At 39.1% G+C, this 20,106-nt stretch overlaps 1 protein-coding gene across 2 annotated transcripts in view; it reads right to left on the reverse strand.

Annotated features, from left to right (window-relative positions):
• Positions 1 to 278: 278 nt before the first annotated feature.
• The window catches only part of cxxc4 (CXXC finger 4), a 33,283-nt gene continuing 13,455 nt past the window's right edge, over positions 279 to 20,106 (reverse strand). For both annotated transcript variants that reach the window (XM_088075278.1, XM_088075279.1), the window contains exon 3: positions 279 to 1,479. In XM_088075278.1, the coding sequence (XP_087931404.1) occupies positions 1,435 to 1,479 (45 nt within the window). In that variant the 3' untranslated portion in view covers positions 279 to 1,434. The remainder of the gene's footprint in view (positions 1,480 to 20,106) is intronic.

The raw sequence follows: 20,106 nt of genomic DNA on the forward strand, positions 1-20,106 counted from the left end.
CTCCGTGCAACATTTTAGTATTCAAGGGACTACGTGACTGGGGAGGCAACCAATGCTGTTACATTCCTCCCGTCTCCTCCTGGTTGTTATTTCTGTTGATGCTTTGTGGGAGGAAAAAACAATAGGAAATATTTTTTCATCAGGTGATCAGAATTGATCACTGATTTTCCTTTTTCTTCTTCTTCTTCTTCTTCTTCTTTTTTTTTACATTGGTGGAAATATTTTTTTGTCTCCTGTGATTCCGCCACATCAAATATTTACTGTCAAGATGTCTTTTACTGAAGTCATTTTTTTTTATTTTAACACATAAAAGCATCACAACAACAATATACAAATTTTTAGTAATCTTTAAAACCAAAACACATTTACACATGCAACAATAGGGTTTAAGACAATGAGTAACTTATTGAATAATTTTGTTTTTGGAATGTGTTATCGTTACTTTGCAGGAGAAAGGACTGTCGTTTAACTCTGCAGGAGAAAAGTCCTGACTATCCCTCAACTCCAGAACAACATCTGATATGTCAAATATGTATAGTGTAATTAATTCTAAATTTGAATGTTTTCAACATAACATACAATTCCTTAACTGGCATTACTCTCTACCTTTTAGACAGTTACAACCTTTAGTGAAAGAAAGAATAAAAGGGTTTGATGACCCACTTCGTTTTGTTAACTTTGAGAATATGACCTCCAGACAGCAGTCTGACTCACAAACGTCTGGTGCTGTCACAATCAAATGACGCCCAATTGGATTTTAAAGACTCACCACACAAGACAATGTGCCCTGTACTGCAGTGAGCCCACTCAAATGAGGAAAACACGTCAACAAATCCGTCACAGAAGCACGGCTGCCGTCCTTCATGTCATCGTTCTCAACGAGACACATCGCACCGCCAGCGTGGCATTTAAAAAAATATGGTTTTCAGATGAAATAAAAGACAAAACTGGAGGATGATTCAGTTTGATAAAATAATCCAAGAGTCAAAATAAATGAAAAGGTTGAAGAATAATCAACAGAATAGATTATTGCTCCAGAGTAAAGCGTGTTGTGTTTGTTATATCATCAATCCTCGTGGCCTCTTCGGTTTTTGACGGAATCAGTATGATTGTATGATTGTCTGTTTGAGTCCTTTACATAGGATTGGCTGTAAACCTACAGCCACAACACTGAAAACACATTCATAGACACCAAAAATATACATTATGATACTGTCAAAAGGTACAATAATTACACAGAAAAGGAAATTACAGAGTTAAAACAACACCATTATGTTTTCATTTATCTTTTTGTCTGTCCACTTTTCTTCGCTCGTCCTCCCAAATTGTGGCAGGCGTGTTGGGCTCTGTGAACCCATCAAGTGCTCCTGGCAGAGAGTCAAGAGTCCCACCTGCCCTCCTGCGGCTGGATGGGGGCGACCATGGCTCGCCTCTCTAAAAGAACCACCGAAAAGCTTCGCCGTTGTTGACCGGCGTCCTCTGTGGGCGACAAAATGTGAAGGACACATTTTAATTTGCAGGTTTCAAGGTCAAAAAGCAGACATGCATTCAGAAATGACAGACAGATTTGGAAGCCAATAATCAATAATATCAGAAGCAGACCTGGATGACAGCAGTGTGAAATAGCACAGACATTAAGTAAAGTAAAAACCCAGAAGGGCACTTAAAGCGGCTATAAAGCACAACCACCATACCAAGTATTTCATCAAAGAGCCAGCCAAGGTGATTACATCCACGTCCCACCCACACCCAAATAATCATTACGCTGGATGAAATATTCAATACAAATTCCCAAGAAGCAACAATGAGGCATTTAATTACTGCGAGCTCTAGCCGCAGTGAGGGGGAACAGTGCATCATTTCAATTTGAGCCCGCGCCAACAGCCGCCCCTCCTCCTCCTCCCCAAAACCTCTATGCCAGAGTGACAGCCTCTCCTTTCCCAAACTCATTTGGAAGTCAAAGACATAAAATACTGAAGTCTCCCACCAATCCCCATGACCAATTAGCACATTTTTTGATTATTTTTTTCTGCTGTTGACAGGGGGGAAATAGTGCATAATCACAACTAAAATCACTTTAGTCTGAGTGGAGGGCAATTTGACATTTTAATACCAAGTGTCATCTGTGGCTCCTTAAAGGCATACTGATGAGAGCTTTAGCTTTAGAACCAGGCAGCCTCCTACATGCAGGCTTTACAGTTTATGGACCACATGTAAACATTATTTACTGTGTACAGTCGAGCTGGGCACTCCTTTAGTATTAACGTATGTGATCAAATGTTCCAAGCATTTGTAATTAAATAGTAAACACATAGTTTTTTTTTTGTTGTTTTACATGTGCAGAGTTGTGTCTGTCATGCATATAACAACAGGGCTGAAACAACTAATCAATTAATCTATCAGTTGATTGGCAGAAAATTTCTGAGCAGTAATTTTTGTGAGTGATTTACCGCTTAAGTCATTTTTCAAACAAAAATTCCACTAATTCGTCGCAGCCTCTCAAATGCCAAGACTTTCGGCGTTTTGTTGTTTAATGCTGAGTTCACATAGATCAAGGAGTAGGTGGACGGCAAATTGATTTTGATTTAATGGACGAGAGCTGGACAGTAAAATGAGGTGGGGCAAGCAGAGATTACAGCCAAGGGTGAAGGTAGACGACATTGCCTTAAATTTTTTTTTGACATACTCCATAAGAGAATGTACAGTCAGATGTTAGCTACTTCACACAATGATCTCCACAATAACTGAACGTTACTAGACAAAATGAAACAAAATTATTTTATTTTTTATATTTTAGACATTTTTTTTTGTAAACAATACGACCTCACCATTGCAACATGTCATTGTGTGTTTCTGCTATTCCGATGGACTTTTTGTTTTTCCCGGGCCATCCTAAAGATGTTGTCCGTCCATCGTCTACATGATTCCATGTGAATGCAGCATTATACGAGAAACTGAACATCAACAAAACAAACACTCTGAGGACATAACCTTGGTCTTTGTGAACTTCAGATGGGCATTTTTCACAATGTTCTGACACTCGACAAAGCAAACCATAGTCCATAATGAAAATAATCATAAGTACATAACAACGGGACACAGTTTGTTTTAATAAGCATATTCTTATTATTTACATGTAATTTTACACATATTTGTCCCAAACATGTACATCACAATTTATTGTGATGTACTGATATTAATAAATGTTGTTTAATTAATATTGTGATGAATATTCCAGCCATATCACTTGTGTATTTATGGTACATGCTGTATGTATGTCTAGCATTATAGCTGAGATATTTTAAGCTTCTCTGATGTCATATTAAGCACATCACCCAGTATTTTACAGTTACGCTGTGATTGCAGTAAGAGTTTCAGGATTTTTTTTTTTTTTTTCAAATTTTGAGTGGAAATGAGGGATGTTGCGATATACCAGTATTGATGCAGACCTTAATATTTTTAAAAAATTAAGTAATGATATCATGTTAATAATACATATACAGTATGATAATATTGTATAAATATTACAGGCCTCTAGTTTCCGTTTCTTTCCGCTCTTGCTCTGTGTTTTTCTCCACCCACCTACACTTGTAGGAACAAAGAGACACAGAGTAAACAAAGTTAAAGTTAAATTCGGCTGTTACCATTAATATAATTATATTTATTCAAAAGTTTTTTTTATAGGGATCACCATAATATGATTATTGTCAACCCTTTTTGGCCATCGTAATCATGTTGTAAATATCTGATCTTATGCCAGCCTTAGTCTGAACTTTTAGAAAATGCAAACAATTTTAAAACAGCCTTTTCCACAAACAGCACATCAGTCATTTCCCCATATCAATCAAAGCAGGAATATTGAGTGGACATATGGTCAAAAGTCTTGGACATCATTTCAATTTAACAAATGTGAATTTGGCTATCAGCTTTTTGAAACACATCACTGAAATAATAGCTTTCCTCAACTTAATAGGTATCATCTAAACAAACAACCCCAATAACAATTAATTTAAAAAAACATGAAATTAATATGATGCGAAAAATTTCTGCAAAGCTTCAATTTAATGAGGCTATCAGCACCTGTGTTTAATAAACCTCCAACAACAACAACAAATCATCCTGAGTCCCCAGTCGCATCACCTGTGAGGTTTAAAATCACAAGTGTTAAATCGTTAGGTATAAAACAACAGATGATGGCGTTGTTCTAACATTTTGGGACATTCATCCTAAACTCAGTCCATAAAGGTGCAGGTTCAACATCACACTATAGTTCTGGACACATACATTCCTTCCTATGTGTGTGTGTGTAGCAACCATTTACCATTTTTTCACACCACATTAGGCAATTACTATTATCCCTCCAAGTGAATAATGGTTGGACCCAGAGCAGCAGGACACCATAATCGCCAATTTAAAGCCACGGATGAAATGAAACACCATCATGTTTTAAAGGGTCAAGACACTCTCATAGATCTCATGTTTTCTTTCTTCTTTTTTTTTTTTGCTTAATTGCGATGAGCTGATGCCTGCCCCAACTGTTATGTTATCATATCTCCATCAATTGTATTTGATCATTTTGCAAAACAATTAGGCTTTGATAAATACATTTTCATGTAATTTAAACTTTTTGAAAAGATATTTGATAGTTGAGAAAAACAGAAATGAGTGGATAAATGGTATGAAACAAAGTTGTGAGTTACATGAAGAGTTTTCTTATCACCTGAACCACCAAAAACATTGAGGAAAATTAAGTTGTTTTTTTTTTAAAATTTTCATAGGTTTGATAAATGAGGATTAAGTCTTTTCAACTATTTCTCCCTCAGAGTCCTCAGAAACCACTTAACCATGATACTGAGCTAAAAATGGATGATGTACAGTAGGTATGACCTTCTATTGCAAAATGATCACTTCACAGTTTTTGGTGGTTTTTGTATTTTTCACATTGTGGATAGAAAATCATAGAATTCCAAAAAAAAAAAAACAAGTAATGATATGTAATATGGGTGAAGATTCCAAAGGCAAATTGTTGTTACATATCCAAGTTCAATTAAATAACAGATAATTCTTTCTTTTATTGAGCTTACCCTGAGTGATATAAAAGGAATAAAAAACAGAAACACCTGTGCAACACAATTTAACAGCCGCACAAACTGCAGCCTCCAAAATGCCCCTGCTTTTGAATCAAGTCTCTCGAAAACATTTTCCACTGAAATGAAACAATATTATGCATTAAAAGGAAGGGTTTATTACAGGAGTGTTTTATTAGGGCCCTGACACCCCAAGCCGATGGTCGGCCTCCGCTCAATGACTGTCTGTTGACCTATTTTGGCGCTGGGTCCTACAGTGTTTGCTGGCTGGCGATTGTTGGATCTTTTTTGCCTGATTCAGCATGTTGAGTTGGCGTGGGAGATGTTGGAAGCTATCGGTGAATTCTGATTGGAGCTCCAGCTTGGAACAGAAATTAGAAACAAACAACTAATGTCAAAAGGGCATGAGATTGAAACAAACTTGTTATATTGAATAAGAGTGTTTTTTTTAGCCATTAAATTCTTCAGCAGAAATGGTTAATGTTGTTGTTTGTGTTATTATTAGTTGGCACACAGTAAATATTTGTTCTTTTAACATCAGATTGTTTTGTTAATGTGTTAATGTGCAAACGAACCAACTAACGTCTTGAATCCGTCCTGTTGGCCTTCAGATTTCATTTTTTGAATAATACATAGAAACTGATGCAGCCTGCTGTTATGGGGAATTATTTTCTCTCCTGCAGGTGTATAATGTACCTGTAAGTTGGCTGTCAGCTGTAGTCTTGGTGGTGTGTTCAAGTGCAACTTTTTGGCTGAGAAATGGGTGACGTGAGGCGACGCAACATCTGGCCTTCATTGCCACTACTTGAAGTCTGTTTGGTGTGTCTGAGTCTTTAGACTACATTAGTTTTAGCTGGGTGTACTTAATAAATTGGCAACTGAATGTACATTTCCCTGGTAAAACGTAAGAGTAAAGGGGCTTTATGGTAATTTTGCAAGACATTCATGACAAAAAAAGTTGAGCTGAAGACACAAAGCCTGGAAGACAATGAGACTAATTTGTATCCTGTAAAATCTGACAAGTTGATTTTATTTTAAAAAATCTTGGAAACCGATTGACTTGAAAGAGGAAAGTTAATATAACTACAAATCCTAATTTATGTTTATATTTAAGTGATAAGTTTACTTGAAATTTAGCTGCATTTACTTAATTTTGTGAAGTTGCAACTTCTGTTTTCTGTTTAATAACATAAAAGTATTATTGACTAGTTTCTATAGGCAGAATACAGATATAAAGCACACTAAACTTGCTTTACTGAAGTTGCTAAAACTTAGAAAGATCTATTTAATTAAACTTGTCATTTTTAAGTTGCGGCAACTTCACAATATTAAATAAATGAAACTAGATTTTAAGTAAGCTTAACACTACTTTACTTGCATTTTTAAAGGCAATCACTCAGATTTTTTTTACAACTTGTAATAACATTGAACTTGTCAGATTTTACAGTTTGCATATAAAAGCTGGTTAATCTCAATGACCACTGATCTTCAAGAACACCCTTGTCTGTCAGAGAACTATGACAAGTCTTTCTAATGAGGCACAGAGAAGAGAGCTCAACAAGCGAGTACTCTTTAGGTGTTGTGTGTATGGTATGCACATCCGCATTGCACGTGGCGCATCTACAGGGGCACTTTCAGCCTTAAGCTCCCTCTGTCTCGAACGTGATGCTGTAAGAGCCGAGGCAAAGGAGGGAAAGGAGAGGTGAGAATGTTTATCTTGATCCATATTCTCACATTGATCAGTCCCTGGTGGAAGTGCGGCTCGCCAGAGACAATAATGACCCTGATCTGGGCACTCGGCATGTCTCTGTTTTGTTAAGTTCCCGCGTTATCGATCCAGTGGGGCTCTTGAGTGCTGCCTGGATTCACTCCCGGGCCTCCTCGCCTCAGCACACTGCAGTGACCAGGCACAAAGAAGGCTCAATTAGCACAGCTCGGCGTTGTCTGCTCCCCCACCTGCATGCGCCTTCAAAATCACTCCATCAACCGCCAGGGGAGAGTGAGGGAGAGAAGACACAAGAATACAGAGACAACAGGGAGGGAGGGAGAGACAGAGAGGGGATAAAAGAGATAAAGGGAGAAGGAAAAAGAGAAAAGGTGGGGAGAAGGTAAGGGTTGATAGTGTTACGCCGGGGACACGGGAGCGACACCAGGGTTTCACCTCAAATCAAGACGCCGTGGCAGCAGCTCAGCCTCACGTCAACACGGCTGCCTCTGCAGCAGAGCATACATAACAACCTGGCTACAATGACACACCGAGGGGAAGACAATTTCCCGCTCTGGCAATGAATGCACACGACTGAGTATTGAACTGACTGAAGGAGGAGGAAGAGATTTCTCCAGACCTCAAATTAACCCCACCACACCAGCACAGTCGGCAGTGTATTCTAAGTGTCTGTCGGTGGCTTTCGGTGATAACGACACAGTAAAACTGACATGTGGTGGAATAATTCTCTGCGGATTCTGGCGAGGCAGTGTGAGGTCTCTGGGCAGCCATGACACCCTGTGATCCTAAGTGAACCTGGCAGGTGCAGTTAATGCTGAAGCCACGTCGGCGGCTGATTGAGACGAGGTGGTAGAAAGACGGCGCCGGCTAGAAACAGACGTTGAATCAAAAACCAACCAGTCTAAGGAAGCTGCTTTAACCTCTGCACGGGCACACGCACATAAACCCCCAACCACAATCTTAAACATCCAGGTTAAGGCCAATCCTTACTATCTTTTCTGCACAAATAATAAGAAAACCCGAACAGTTCTCGACTACCAAACCCCCACCCCCCCCAAAGCCCACCGCGGCCCGGCCCCTCCTCTCCCCCTGCAGCCTTGGCGTCACACTGAGCCGGGGCCAGAGATAAACCACTCAAGACGATGAGGATGATAATGGCAGACGCTGCAGCGCCTCAAAATTCAATCAGCACCGGGACGTCAATGCGGATGAGTGTAAAAGTGAAATATGCTCGCCGGCGTGTGTTAAAAGACGCCACACAGGGCTCGCAGAAACAACAGCGGGCGATGAAGAGGACGATGAAGGGGGAAAAGCAAAAGAGGGAGACAGAAAAAAAACAAGAAGGGGGAAAGAAAATGAAAATAATGTGTCTCTACTACTCTGCTTCCCGGCAGAATCCCACTGGCATTCTGAGCAGCCCTACTTTAACCACAGACTGTGAATAAATTACCCTTTTGAACTCGGGGTGATTGCAAATGTGCCCCGGTTTCTCTTGAGACATGTCTGGCACTAACCCTCAGCTCTATGCTCCCAGCCAGGCTTGTCACAGAGGCCCCCCTCTCCTCCCCTCCCACCAACTCACATACACACACTCACACACACGAGCACGCACAACATCATAAAACTTTTAATTCACCATAATTGCGGGTGGTATTTTTTTTTTCCAGCAGCTACAAACTCGCCGTCTCCCCCCTGCCTCTTTCTTTTTCTGTCTAGGAATTCTCAAGAATCTCATAGATAAAAAAAAAAAAAAAAGTGTTGGAGATGAGAAAGTATCCTGGAAAAAAATGTGTAGTGTGGCAGAAAAATCAGAGTACAGATGGAACGGATAGAAGCAGGGGCAGAGACAGATATGGGGGAGATGGAAAGGGAGGAATCTCAGGGAGAGACACCGGGCAGGTTGAATAGCAGCCTGTAGGAGCATGCTGATGTGTTTCAGAATGCTCATTATAGCACATGGACCATACATTACTCTGACAATGCCCATTATTTATTAACTTACAGACCGGGAACCCAGCCACTTTTCATAACCGCAATCCTTTGGATGCGTCTCTGACAGGCTGCAAACAAAATATATATATAAATAAATACCACTGTCCCCCCTCCGTGTCTCTTGACTGCAGCTGACACTGCTTTAGCTGTCTGGACACTGACTTTTTTTTAAAGATAATTACAAACACTTTTCACACAGCATCCCGCCTGCAAGTGAGATTTGTGTGCAAGCCCAGGTCAGCCAATTTGTTTCCTTTTTTTTTTGCCACCTCGCACCTTGCAAGCACCAAATAAATCTGACACCTCAGAACTACAGTCAGAAAAGTGAAGTCTGTGATCATTTCAATATAAAATGTCAACATGCAGGGGAACGACTTTGATTATTTTTTTAAGGCAAACTGGTGGTGAGGCGGACAAAACTGGGAAGAGGAGCGAGGAAAGAGCATGTTTCATCAGAGTCGAGGGAGGAGGACTTTGGGAGGCAGCCAAACATTCAGGGCCGATCTCCAGGTCTAAGGAAGACGGGAGGGAGGGGAGAAAAAAGTTTCAGCGGTGCAGTCAGCCTTAACTGATGTGTTATATATTGCCTGTCACTTTATTCTGCAGGAATATTGGGGCGTTGCCAAGCTCAAACCTGGAAGGTATAGCAATCCATCACCTGCGCTGTTACAGGCGTTGGTGGGTGGGGGTTGAAATCTCATCTTGAAGCTTGTAGCCAATATTCTAGCCACCCAATGCCGTTTATAAACGGTACCTCTCCAAGGCCGCTATCACGGACAGACCACTCATCTAGTCATCCACACGCCACTGCCCTCAGGTCCTGCATCACAACAGCGTAACGCAAACACACTCCGCTCCGCGCTCAAACCTTGAATATTACCTACAAACTAGAATCATCACTAACATTAATTCTGGTGATAAAAAACTAAATAAGTAAGCTGTCTGTAGTTTGAATAAGCATTGCTGTGATGAAATCATCTTCCTGTTTAGATGTTGATACACAAATAATGGAGCTACATAACTGTAATTGTCAAGGTAATTTAAAATGTTTAAAGGTAAACTGCAGTGGTATTAAAAAGCACAGATACAAATGCTGAGCATCACAAATGATAAAACCATCTTAAATTTATCTCATAATATTAGGGGTAGTTCACATTTTCTTAGATTGACGAACTTGTTTTTTTTAATATACATTTTATCAGGTTCTGCTTGTTTTGATTCTTTTTGATTCTTTGATGTATGTTACGTTCTATGATGTAGAAGAAAATATTCTAGTTTTTACTCCGCTCCATTTATTTGACAGCTTTACATATTAAGATTTTATGTTTTAAACTAGGGATGAAACGGTTTTCCTGATAAACCACAGTATAGTTAGTATCACCATTTAAAATTGTCACTGATGATTAAAAACTGTGTTTGTTTGTTTGTTTGATTACTGCGCAGTCTTCCAGACGCAGGCACAACGTGCAATCTGGGATGGTTTTGCTGGTCCCTTGTTTACAGAGTGGGTGTGCAGCAGGCAAACCCAGTAATGCTAATGGTGCCTTGTTCTCGTCCGCAAAGCAACTTGTCTGAAATGCTTTTTCAGACAAGTTGCTTTTAACGTTAATTAATGCACATTTGTAGCCGTTTTCTTATGTTTACATGAGGTACTGCTTATGGCATATTTTAACGTTCACTGGTAAAATAAAGTGAGTAATTTTATCTGTGGTTTTCATTGTAATAGTTGGTAAAATGACTACACTTGTATATCAGTACTTTTTATATATATTTTCATCATATTTCAACTGTAATAATACTGATCAACAAGCTATTTTTGGTCAATATAAATGTAATGTTAATTGTTTATACTGTTTTATCGCTGTACCAAACACTGATGCATTGTAACAGACAACACTATTTTAAAGAGTTAAATGGGCCTAGCCAATAGTTTTTTTTAAATCCGATTTTATCATTTAAGGTCTTAATCTTTCAAAGTTTTATCACATTATAACTTTCACAGTACATCTTTTAAAATACAATAACATTATGAACCACAGAGATATTATTTCCAATGCAAAAAAAAGTTTTCAATTACTGGAACTGTACTCTTCAGTATTTTGATATAAACAACTTTAAATAAAATAACACTGAAGGCCTTTTTTTAATATGCTGAATCAAATGTGCTCAATTTCTTGCAGTTTTGCTAAATATTCATGTTATTTTTATTTCTAGGAACAATGACGTCATCACCACAGAAACATCGAGCAGCAGCCAGAACAATGAAATACAGCACAATGCCTGTGGTGAGTAAGTACACAAAGGCCACAAACACACTGTTATTACATACCGTTCATTTTTCACAGGCGCCATAAAAGCGGGACTTGAGATTTGCGGTTAACCATATCTACAAATCAGAATATCATCCTGTTTATGATGAAAATGATGATTTTAAATTAAAGAACAAGACATATGATTTACAAGTATTTATCAATAATTTCAAATCAGTATTTTATTCCCTTAAGAACTGATGTGAGATCAAAATCGAAAAGGCTGACACTGAATTTTCAGTGTGTTGTCAACCCTTTACCAGCTATTTTCTCATCTGGATTTCTGCACAGATCCTCAACATATTTGACGTTCCATGGAGGACTTTTAGTCTGAGATATTAACAAATTGAGTGGAATACCATAAGCTGTTTTTTCTAACACTCATTTCTCTAAATCGCATATGCATTCTGATAACTGCCCCACTTGAATATACTCACGACACTAATGCACGTAGACAAAGAGCTGAAGCACACCACAGTTTCATGATCGTATTCCAATACTGAAATACTATAGCGCTACAGTCTTTTAATTCAAGGTCCAGTCCTTGCACCAGGCATCCGTGCGAGCAAATCAAGCTAAGTGTATTGCGGATGTTTGTGAGTAATGAGGAATTTGGGAGTTTTTTGCTGACTAGGCATGTATGAAGTAAGGCGGGGGGGGGGTATGATGGTGTGCTTAGGAGCTGTGCCTGGGAGAGGCGGGGTGGTCACAGGGGGGAGATTAGGCTGAGGGGCAGCGAAGGAAAACCAAATCCATCTCCATCTCAGAAACATCCTAAAGCAGATTACTTACTTCAGTGGGAAAGGAGGAGAGGGAGGAGAGACAGAGACAGAGAGAGAGAGAGCGAGGAGCGTGAGATGGATGAGGGAGCAGAGGAAGCGAGAGAGAGAAAGAGAGAGAGCGCAATTAGCATAGATGCAATTCTGGCACAGTCCTCTGACTTGATATTTGACCTTCTGCAAGAGTCTTGCCAAATATCGCCTGAGAAGCGCAGACGGACCATATGGCAAAGTGCTGCTGGAGGCTGAGTGCAGTGTGACTCCAAGCCTCCGTATGCTAATGGGGGAATGTAATTACAGTGCAGTATTCCTGTAGGACGTATATTTTACTAGCCCTCCATAGGAGTGGGTTTGCAGTGAGACAGGCCAAGCCTCAGTGGCTTCAGAAAATACACTTTTTATCAAACAGTGAGGGAGCCATTGAGTGGACAGTGAAATGGAACGAGCCCAGTATAGCTGGGGCAGCACTGCAATAAGTCACTTTATGAGGAAGTCAGTATGTGTTGATGGAAACAGTTGAATGTTTGAAAAGGGTGAATCTGCACTGCATCACAATGCTGCAGTCTCCTGCTCTCTGACGGAGGAGCCCCAATTAGTGATGTCTGGAGCTGGGTATCCGTACTGAAGAAGTTCTGATATTACTTGTATCTGAGTTATTTTGATCATTACTTTAAAGGTCTTAAGCCAAGAGAAACCTGCATTCAATCTGTTTGTACCCAGATCTAGAAAAAAAAGGGACTATTTGTATGGTTTTGCTCACAGCCAATCACCAAGCAAGCATTCTGGGATTTAATGTGATGTGTTATTGGCCCACTACCACTGCAGCTGCAACCTATGCAGTCGAGTGCAGTTTATTTTATGGAGTTGGTAGTTCTGTGCAGTCATGTAAGGTAGTTACAGTGGGCCCCAGTGCACGCTATTATGGCGGGCCCCTGCGCACGCAACTAGCTGTCGTACATCTTATTGACTTGACATAGTACAGCCTCAGCATACATATTACTCAACGAATTTCAGTGCATATCTGGCAATACAATACAAAAGAAAAAAAAGAAATAATTCAATTTGTAGTTTAGTTTTTGTTTTAAATAGTTTATTGTTTTTAGAGTTTATGTAAAATAAACGTGCGGTAATTTTGTTATGTATTGCTGCTGACTATTTACCTAAACAAAAAAGAAACCATGGCATAGATGTGTTTTCCTTTTCAAGTTCATATTTAGCAAATGGCACTACTTTTAACTTAACATTACTTCTTTAAATGTAGGTGTATTTTTGTGATGGCAATGTAAATAGCTTGCAGTGGCCAATTTTTGCTTAGCACCCCACCAACCCATGGCCCCCGATGCATCCATGCTGCCTGCACTGTCTATATTTACGCTCCTGGTTTTGCATGATGAGATGCTACCAAATATTCAAAAGTATGCTGCCATGACTTTACCCAAACTGATTACATCCATTCACATGATGGGTATCAAATGAAGTACTCTTTTGGTATTGATTTTTCTTTAAGGGTACTGGTATTGGTACTGGTGTTGTAATTCTTTTAAACAAGCAGCACACAGCAAATTTTTTCCCAGCAGCTGCCGTCTGGCATAAAACCCATGCTGTGTTCAGTCCCAACAAAGCGTGGTAAAATGTCTATTCAAACAGAAACGGTGGTGCGTTGAACACCCTGTTGTGTCTTTTTATATGGCAGGGTTAAATCTTTATATATCCCTGTGTTTAATTTAATATAACTCAGTGTGGCGTTATTGGCAATGGAAACATACACTTACATTGCCAAAACAAGTGTGAAATAAAAACAAAAAATGTGTGTACTATAACTAAAGATCAGTTAGAGTTCGGTTTATATAAATGTCGCCGCTGATTGAGTAACACACGTTATTTGCAACCCATCTTACGCCTGTTTGAGGAAACACATCCTTAAACCTGGAAACCATAGCAAAACGGTGCACACCTTTTTAAGACTGAGCTTTAAGATTTTTAAGTCTTTAGTGAGTGACATCACTCGGGTGTGTCTTAAGGGTACAAGGTACAAGGTAACTTTATTGTTTTAAGTGCAAGAATCTTAAAAGTAGTAGCAGTAGTAGTCATAGTAGTAGTAGTAGTAGTAGTAGTAGTAGTGGTATAAATCCAGATTTCTGCCTTAGGTGAGATCAGTTTGAATTTACCTTTAAATTAGCAGCTTTTCCCGTGCAAACACTAAGTGAACTATGTTGTGTTCAGCGGATATTGGCAGTTGAGACACAGACAGGAAACATGGGGAGACAGATACACACCAAGCAACAAGGCTGAAATCAAACAGGATACTGTGGCTGTTAAGTATGCATCTTATCCACAATGACGATGCCTGTTCAAGTTTTTCATCAGGTGTTCAGCACTGAGTTTAATGATGCCATATTCGGCTAAGAAGATGCTTCATTATCCACGTATAGAATAAACACATAGGATCACTATGAGAAGCCATAACTGGGTTTTAATGGTGGATAGAAGAAAACAAATACCTGGGTAATATTTTTAATTGTCAACAAATATAATGTTACTTATGATGTCATATTTTATATTATCACAACTGTGTTCTACTATATTATCATCCATTATCCGTTTATGCACGAGCCTCCACTTCTGGATGCTCACAGTAGGACATATAATGGTCAAAAAACACAATAATACACAGTTGATTACAACTATGTTATTGTGTGTTATAAAACATTTGTTAAATATTTATATTTCACTTACAAGTGCTTAATTAGGGCATTTCAAATAAAGTGTTAATATGTCAACATTGACTCCTAAAAATCACGTTCATGCGCAAATAATTGGCATGTTTTGCAGTTTACATACCACTGGGAAATTATGTTAATCAATATAACAAAGAGATTTTATATGCAAACCCTTTATTGCACATGTAAAAAATAAAATAAAAAAGACCCTCTAAGTTTGATATGTTTTCCCTTCTATCTCTGCTCTGGTGAATAAACACTAAAACACAAGATGGGACATGATGACATAAATATTTAACCAAAACCACAATTGTTCCCTCATCGTAATCAAATAGCCAAAATCTAAAAACATAGGAGATGCAGTACTCAATATAATGTGATTTGCTGACCAACCACTCACCCTGACCTCCTCCCTACAACTCCTGTGCAGACCAAAGATATCACACTTCTTGGGAAAACCAAAAAAACAAACAAAAATATGGCAGTTGAACATAATGTAGGCAGAAGTTATTTTTCATCACAAATTTATTTGCCAAAGCAAATCTGAAGTTTTTAAAGGGACTGAACATTTACAAGCATCTTCATTCAAAATTAGTCATATGAATAACGGATGCTAATATTCAAGAGATTTTTATCCAGTAATTTATCAGCATTTTTCATCAAAATAAGGCGTAATTGCAGAAACAAGGCCTTGAAGAGGCACATTTCCTTTTAGTGTTTGTCTGTTACGCTTTAACAATAACTCAGTACCTAGTTAAAATCATCTCAACCTATAATACTGAATACAATTTCACACAATGCACCCGCACAGAGTGAGAGATATCTGGGCTAAAAAGGGAGCGACTTTTTGCTGCTGAAACAGCGCTCAGACGCCATGCCTCCTCCATTTATCATGCATGGAAAATCTGTGCCCACACAGACGGAGGCTGAGCCGACCCTCGTAGGAAGATACGGAGGCAGCACCCTTGGGTCAGAGGCTGCCGTCTGTAGCCGGGATCACCTGCCTGGTACTAAGTACAACAGTGCCGGCCTCCATTTCAATTAGCTTCACCTAAGTACCCTTGTCCAAGTAAAGCAATTTTACACAGGCCTGCTACAAAGCTAGCGCTCCTCTGGGAGCAAGCCCTGTATGGGAGACAGCGGAGAAGCTTTCAGGTGCTGCTGAGATTCAGGAAAACAAAACAAAGGGATGCAGCAGCGAGGTCAATTGAGCTCCGAGACGGGAAATCAGAGCAGTGTGAGCGGAGAGAAGGGCAGGCGTTGCAGGATGGGAGCGGGGGATGAGGGGGAAGATGAGCAGGACATGCGTTTGAGTGTGTAGATACCTGAGGGATCTGGTATGGAAATCCCCAATTTCTCAGCCAAGTTGCAGCCCTTTGAACAGCAGAAGACGTCAGCAAGCACGGCGAGAAGCCATGTGGGTGTAACGAAGCGAGGGCTAAGCGAGGCAACATGCTGCCAGTTCTCTGAAATGTTAAATTGAAATGCAAAGTAGGAGCAGGCCTTCTTGTTTTGAGCAGATTTCTCAGCATCTGTGTGGGAGCCCTTAAACTCAGAAGGTCTATATGCAGAGCTCTGCATATTTACTGTAAATCAACATAATATTTAGGTTAGGATTAGAAAATACACACAACTGAAGTTCAATCTTTAATTGCACTCACGTAATGGAGACTTGAGTCAAATCAATCTGTGCATCAGATTCAGTGAGTAACAAAATTTTCAGTTCAGTAAGAGTTTGAAAATGTGCAGCCAATTTGCACCTGTCGAGTGCAGCGTTTTTACTCGGCTTGTATCTTGTAGCTTCTTATTATTCAGAAGGTTTGAGCAAAAGATGCTAGTATTGAAACCATTTGAGATAAGTTACTGTTATTTTAAAATGTGCACTCAACCCGTTAACCTGATGCTTATTTCGGAAATAATATTTTTACCATTGGCAATGTTAGTCACTCACATGTTGGAGCATTTCGACAGCTTGGATAACTTTCTTGATTGATTTATCAGCACAAAGTGGGCGGTTAAACATTAGAGAAGTGAGCTTGTGACCGGAAGGTCGTGGTCTGATCTCTGGCAGGAGAAATCTGGGAGGGTAAAGTTAAAGAAACAATGCTTGCCTTGCCTCATTACCACCAGTGGTGTGCCCTTGAGCAACGCCCTTAACCCCAACTGCTCTGGTGGAGCTGCTCAGTGACTAGCAGGTCAGTCTCTGGTTATACTGGGCATCTTCCAGGTGTAAATGTCTATAATCGAGTTGGTGTTTATGGCAAAAGAGAGCACGGCTCTCAGGGAAGCTTCCCTGAACAAATAAAGGCTCTAAATAAAGATGATCAGCTGCATTTTATGCAAGTTGCATAAAATGTGATAAAACAACACAATCTCACAGGAATATATTTAATTTGGACATCACCTCTTAACAGCGCATTATAGGCAGGCACGAAATGTGTTCAATTGCGTGCCGTCAGCATGAAAACAATACCAGTGCAAAGTCTGGTACCAGGGGTCACAGTTACGTCAGCTTAAGGGGAAAAATACTTGATTAACTTGGGAAAATGATCATGGTTTTGGTTAAAATAAATACATATGGGACGTAAATGAAAAAATGTACTTGCATAGTTCCATAAAGTACCTACGTAGAGTACCTTGCATAGTTACGTGAAGTCCATAAAGTCACATAACTACACTGACTTTTGGTTTCACAACAGCAGTTAACCTATGCACCAATAACTCGCACCTGCCCCATGAGGACTTTCTCACTCTTTACAGGACAGAAGACTCTCATTGTCTTTGCACAAACATTGTTATGTTTTGGCAGCACATAATTTTAACATATTTTATATTTACCACCATGTAATTTGTTGTTAAGAGTCTATCTTAATTTAATGTATTTTTATGAGACTGAATAAAAACTGCATTTTACTTCCGAGGGAGTAAGAATTTGGCAGGACACATCCAATCACAGAAGTTCTATTACGTGCACTGCCGACAGCACAGGAAAGCTAAACTCTAACAAAATTCATTTTCAGGTTTTGGTTATATTTTGGTTAAATCCCACATCTATGGTTCAGTGTTTTACCAACAACTGCAAGGACAATTTTTCTACAGCTCTGAATTGTTCCTCTTTCTGGCTTTTTCTCTATTGCAGCAACAGCTCAGGCTCATGGGTATTGTAGTATGTCTAATGGACAGGATCTCTCAGAAACAAAACTAATCAAGTGCTTATTACTTATCTTTTCAGACTTTCCTGTAATCTCTTTTCTTTTCTTGTGAATCACTCGATACTTTAACTTCTTCAGGACTCCTGTAGGACTGCTTTATTATCCAGGCAGCTCCCATTTTTCTATGTTAGGTAACATTGGGGATATCAATAAAAGAAACATTTGAAATAGGTATTGGGGATAAGTATCTCTAAATGCAGCAACTCTTTACGCTCTATACATTTACAAGATAAATCCGAGGTTCTCAAGATGAGTAACATGACTGAAAAAACGGAAAACAAATGTCTTATACATATCGTTGTGTTCGTTTTTTCAGACTTTTCTCTAACCTTAGTTTTTTTCTATTGAATCACTGGATATGCTTTAGATATTATTATTTAGATAAAGCAAAAACTATCTCTCTTTGGTTGAGCTGGACATGTACTATTGATGAAAAGGGTTACAATTAGACAGACATTGCTTAGAAACTGGTCTGGCTAGACTATTTACGTCTGTTTGCAGCTCTGTTTCTAAACTGCCACCAGACAGGAATTAAATCAGCCAATCAACTTGCCGGATGTGCAGGTCTGCACAACTCATAGTTGAGATTTAGGAGGTGTGACCATAACACTCTTCTCTGCAAAGGTTGACAGAGATCTTTATATTTATTGTCAGAGAAGCATAATTCCAGTTTAAGGCCAAAAAGGTTAAAAACCACTGTACCAAGGTGTTTTTATAAACCGAATTGGAAAATCCAATGCTGTTAATTTGGTTTTATTTAATTAAGATGAAATACAAATACATTAACCCTGTAAGGTCAACTCTCTAGGCAAACTTGTTCTTTCAGAAGAAAGAAAAACGAGGATTAAAGTCATCCAGTTAGAGTCACAAGACTAATATTTTACTTGCAGCAACCTAAAATGAGGAATTACATAAGTAGGCTTTAGTTAGACTGGAAGGTGAAACTTGACAAAGACGAAAACAAGAGCGATATCGTGAGGAGAAAGCCAGTGGGCAATGTAATATGCTAAAGGCAGCATTTAAGACAGAGCTAATCCAAGCAGACTCCCCCCTGCTTAGTCATTCCAGCTCCACACTGATCAGACGAGGAAACCGGTCACAGTTTGTCAAAACACAGCTTGCACTCTGAGCAGATTGAAATCATTTCTCTACTCAACAGAACACCACAGACAGATCTTTAGAGGAGTGACAACAAACAGCGAACAGCTCAATGGTTTATCAGTCGTAGAGGACAAAGGGGCTCTCCGCTCAGGAATGAAAATATCCACCTGATGTCATCAACCGGTGCATCATAAATCCTATCCTTCGCCTGGGGGCCACAGACTGACTTCACGCCTCTGTGACACTCTCTAACCCCAGGGTTTCTATCAGAAAAAACCTTGAAATATCTTTCTGGGCATGGTGTCAGATGCTCGCCATGAAATATTCATAATGTGAGAGCAGAGCCACAATAGCGGAGGTGGCAGCATGCGAGGATTTGACTTGCAGAAACTGAGGCGCTTAAACCACGTTGACCGATTTCTCCCATCACCAGTTGTCACTCACAAATTCACTTTCACGTCAGTTTTTCTTGGATGAATGGCACAAAGCCGTCTGTCATTTACTGCCTTTTTAACCTAAAGATATAAACTCATTAGTGCATCTGCAGACCTGCAGCTCGATGGCCCTTTTTATTACATCTGATCTGTTTTGCCAACTACAATGAGGTTAACAAAGATTTATTTTTCTATGGCAGCTCAATATTTTCATTTGTATTAAGTAACTACAAGTTAAACAGTTAAAAGCACCAATCTGATGTTTTTTCTATGCCCATCAACGATACACAAATATTATGTACCTATACAGTAAGTGGGAAAATATAAGAATTTAAGAAAAAAAAAAAACTTTTTAAAAGGCATAATCAAATATTACCTTAATTTGAACAAAGAGAAGAGCCTCATCGGCAAAAGTTCAAGTAGTTATACAAGACAACATGTAAACCAAAGATATAAATGTTTACTGATAACTCTTTACATCCAGTGTTTGCAAAACTTTTTTTAACTTGGTTAAAAACTGCTAACTTGGTTTAGCAGCATGCAAAATGCCTATTTTCAATCTGTAATATACCAACAATAGGTAACCCTCTAGTGTCAGGTTTGAAAATGTAGATTTTGGTGACAAAACTTTCTTTCTTTTCTTTCTTAACTCAGGTTAAGAAAAAAGTTTGAATAAGTACATTTGTGATATAACTTCACTTACAAATGTAACTTAACAAGCATGTCATGTAAAATATGTTACTTGA

Source organism: Plectropomus leopardus, chromosome 3, assembly GCF_026936395.1.
Source record: "Plectropomus leopardus strain MGB_pleo_1.0 chromosome 3, ASM2693639v1, whole genome shotgun sequence".
NCBI classification, from domain to species: domain Eukaryota; kingdom Metazoa; phylum Chordata; class Actinopteri; order Perciformes; family Serranidae; genus Plectropomus; species Plectropomus leopardus.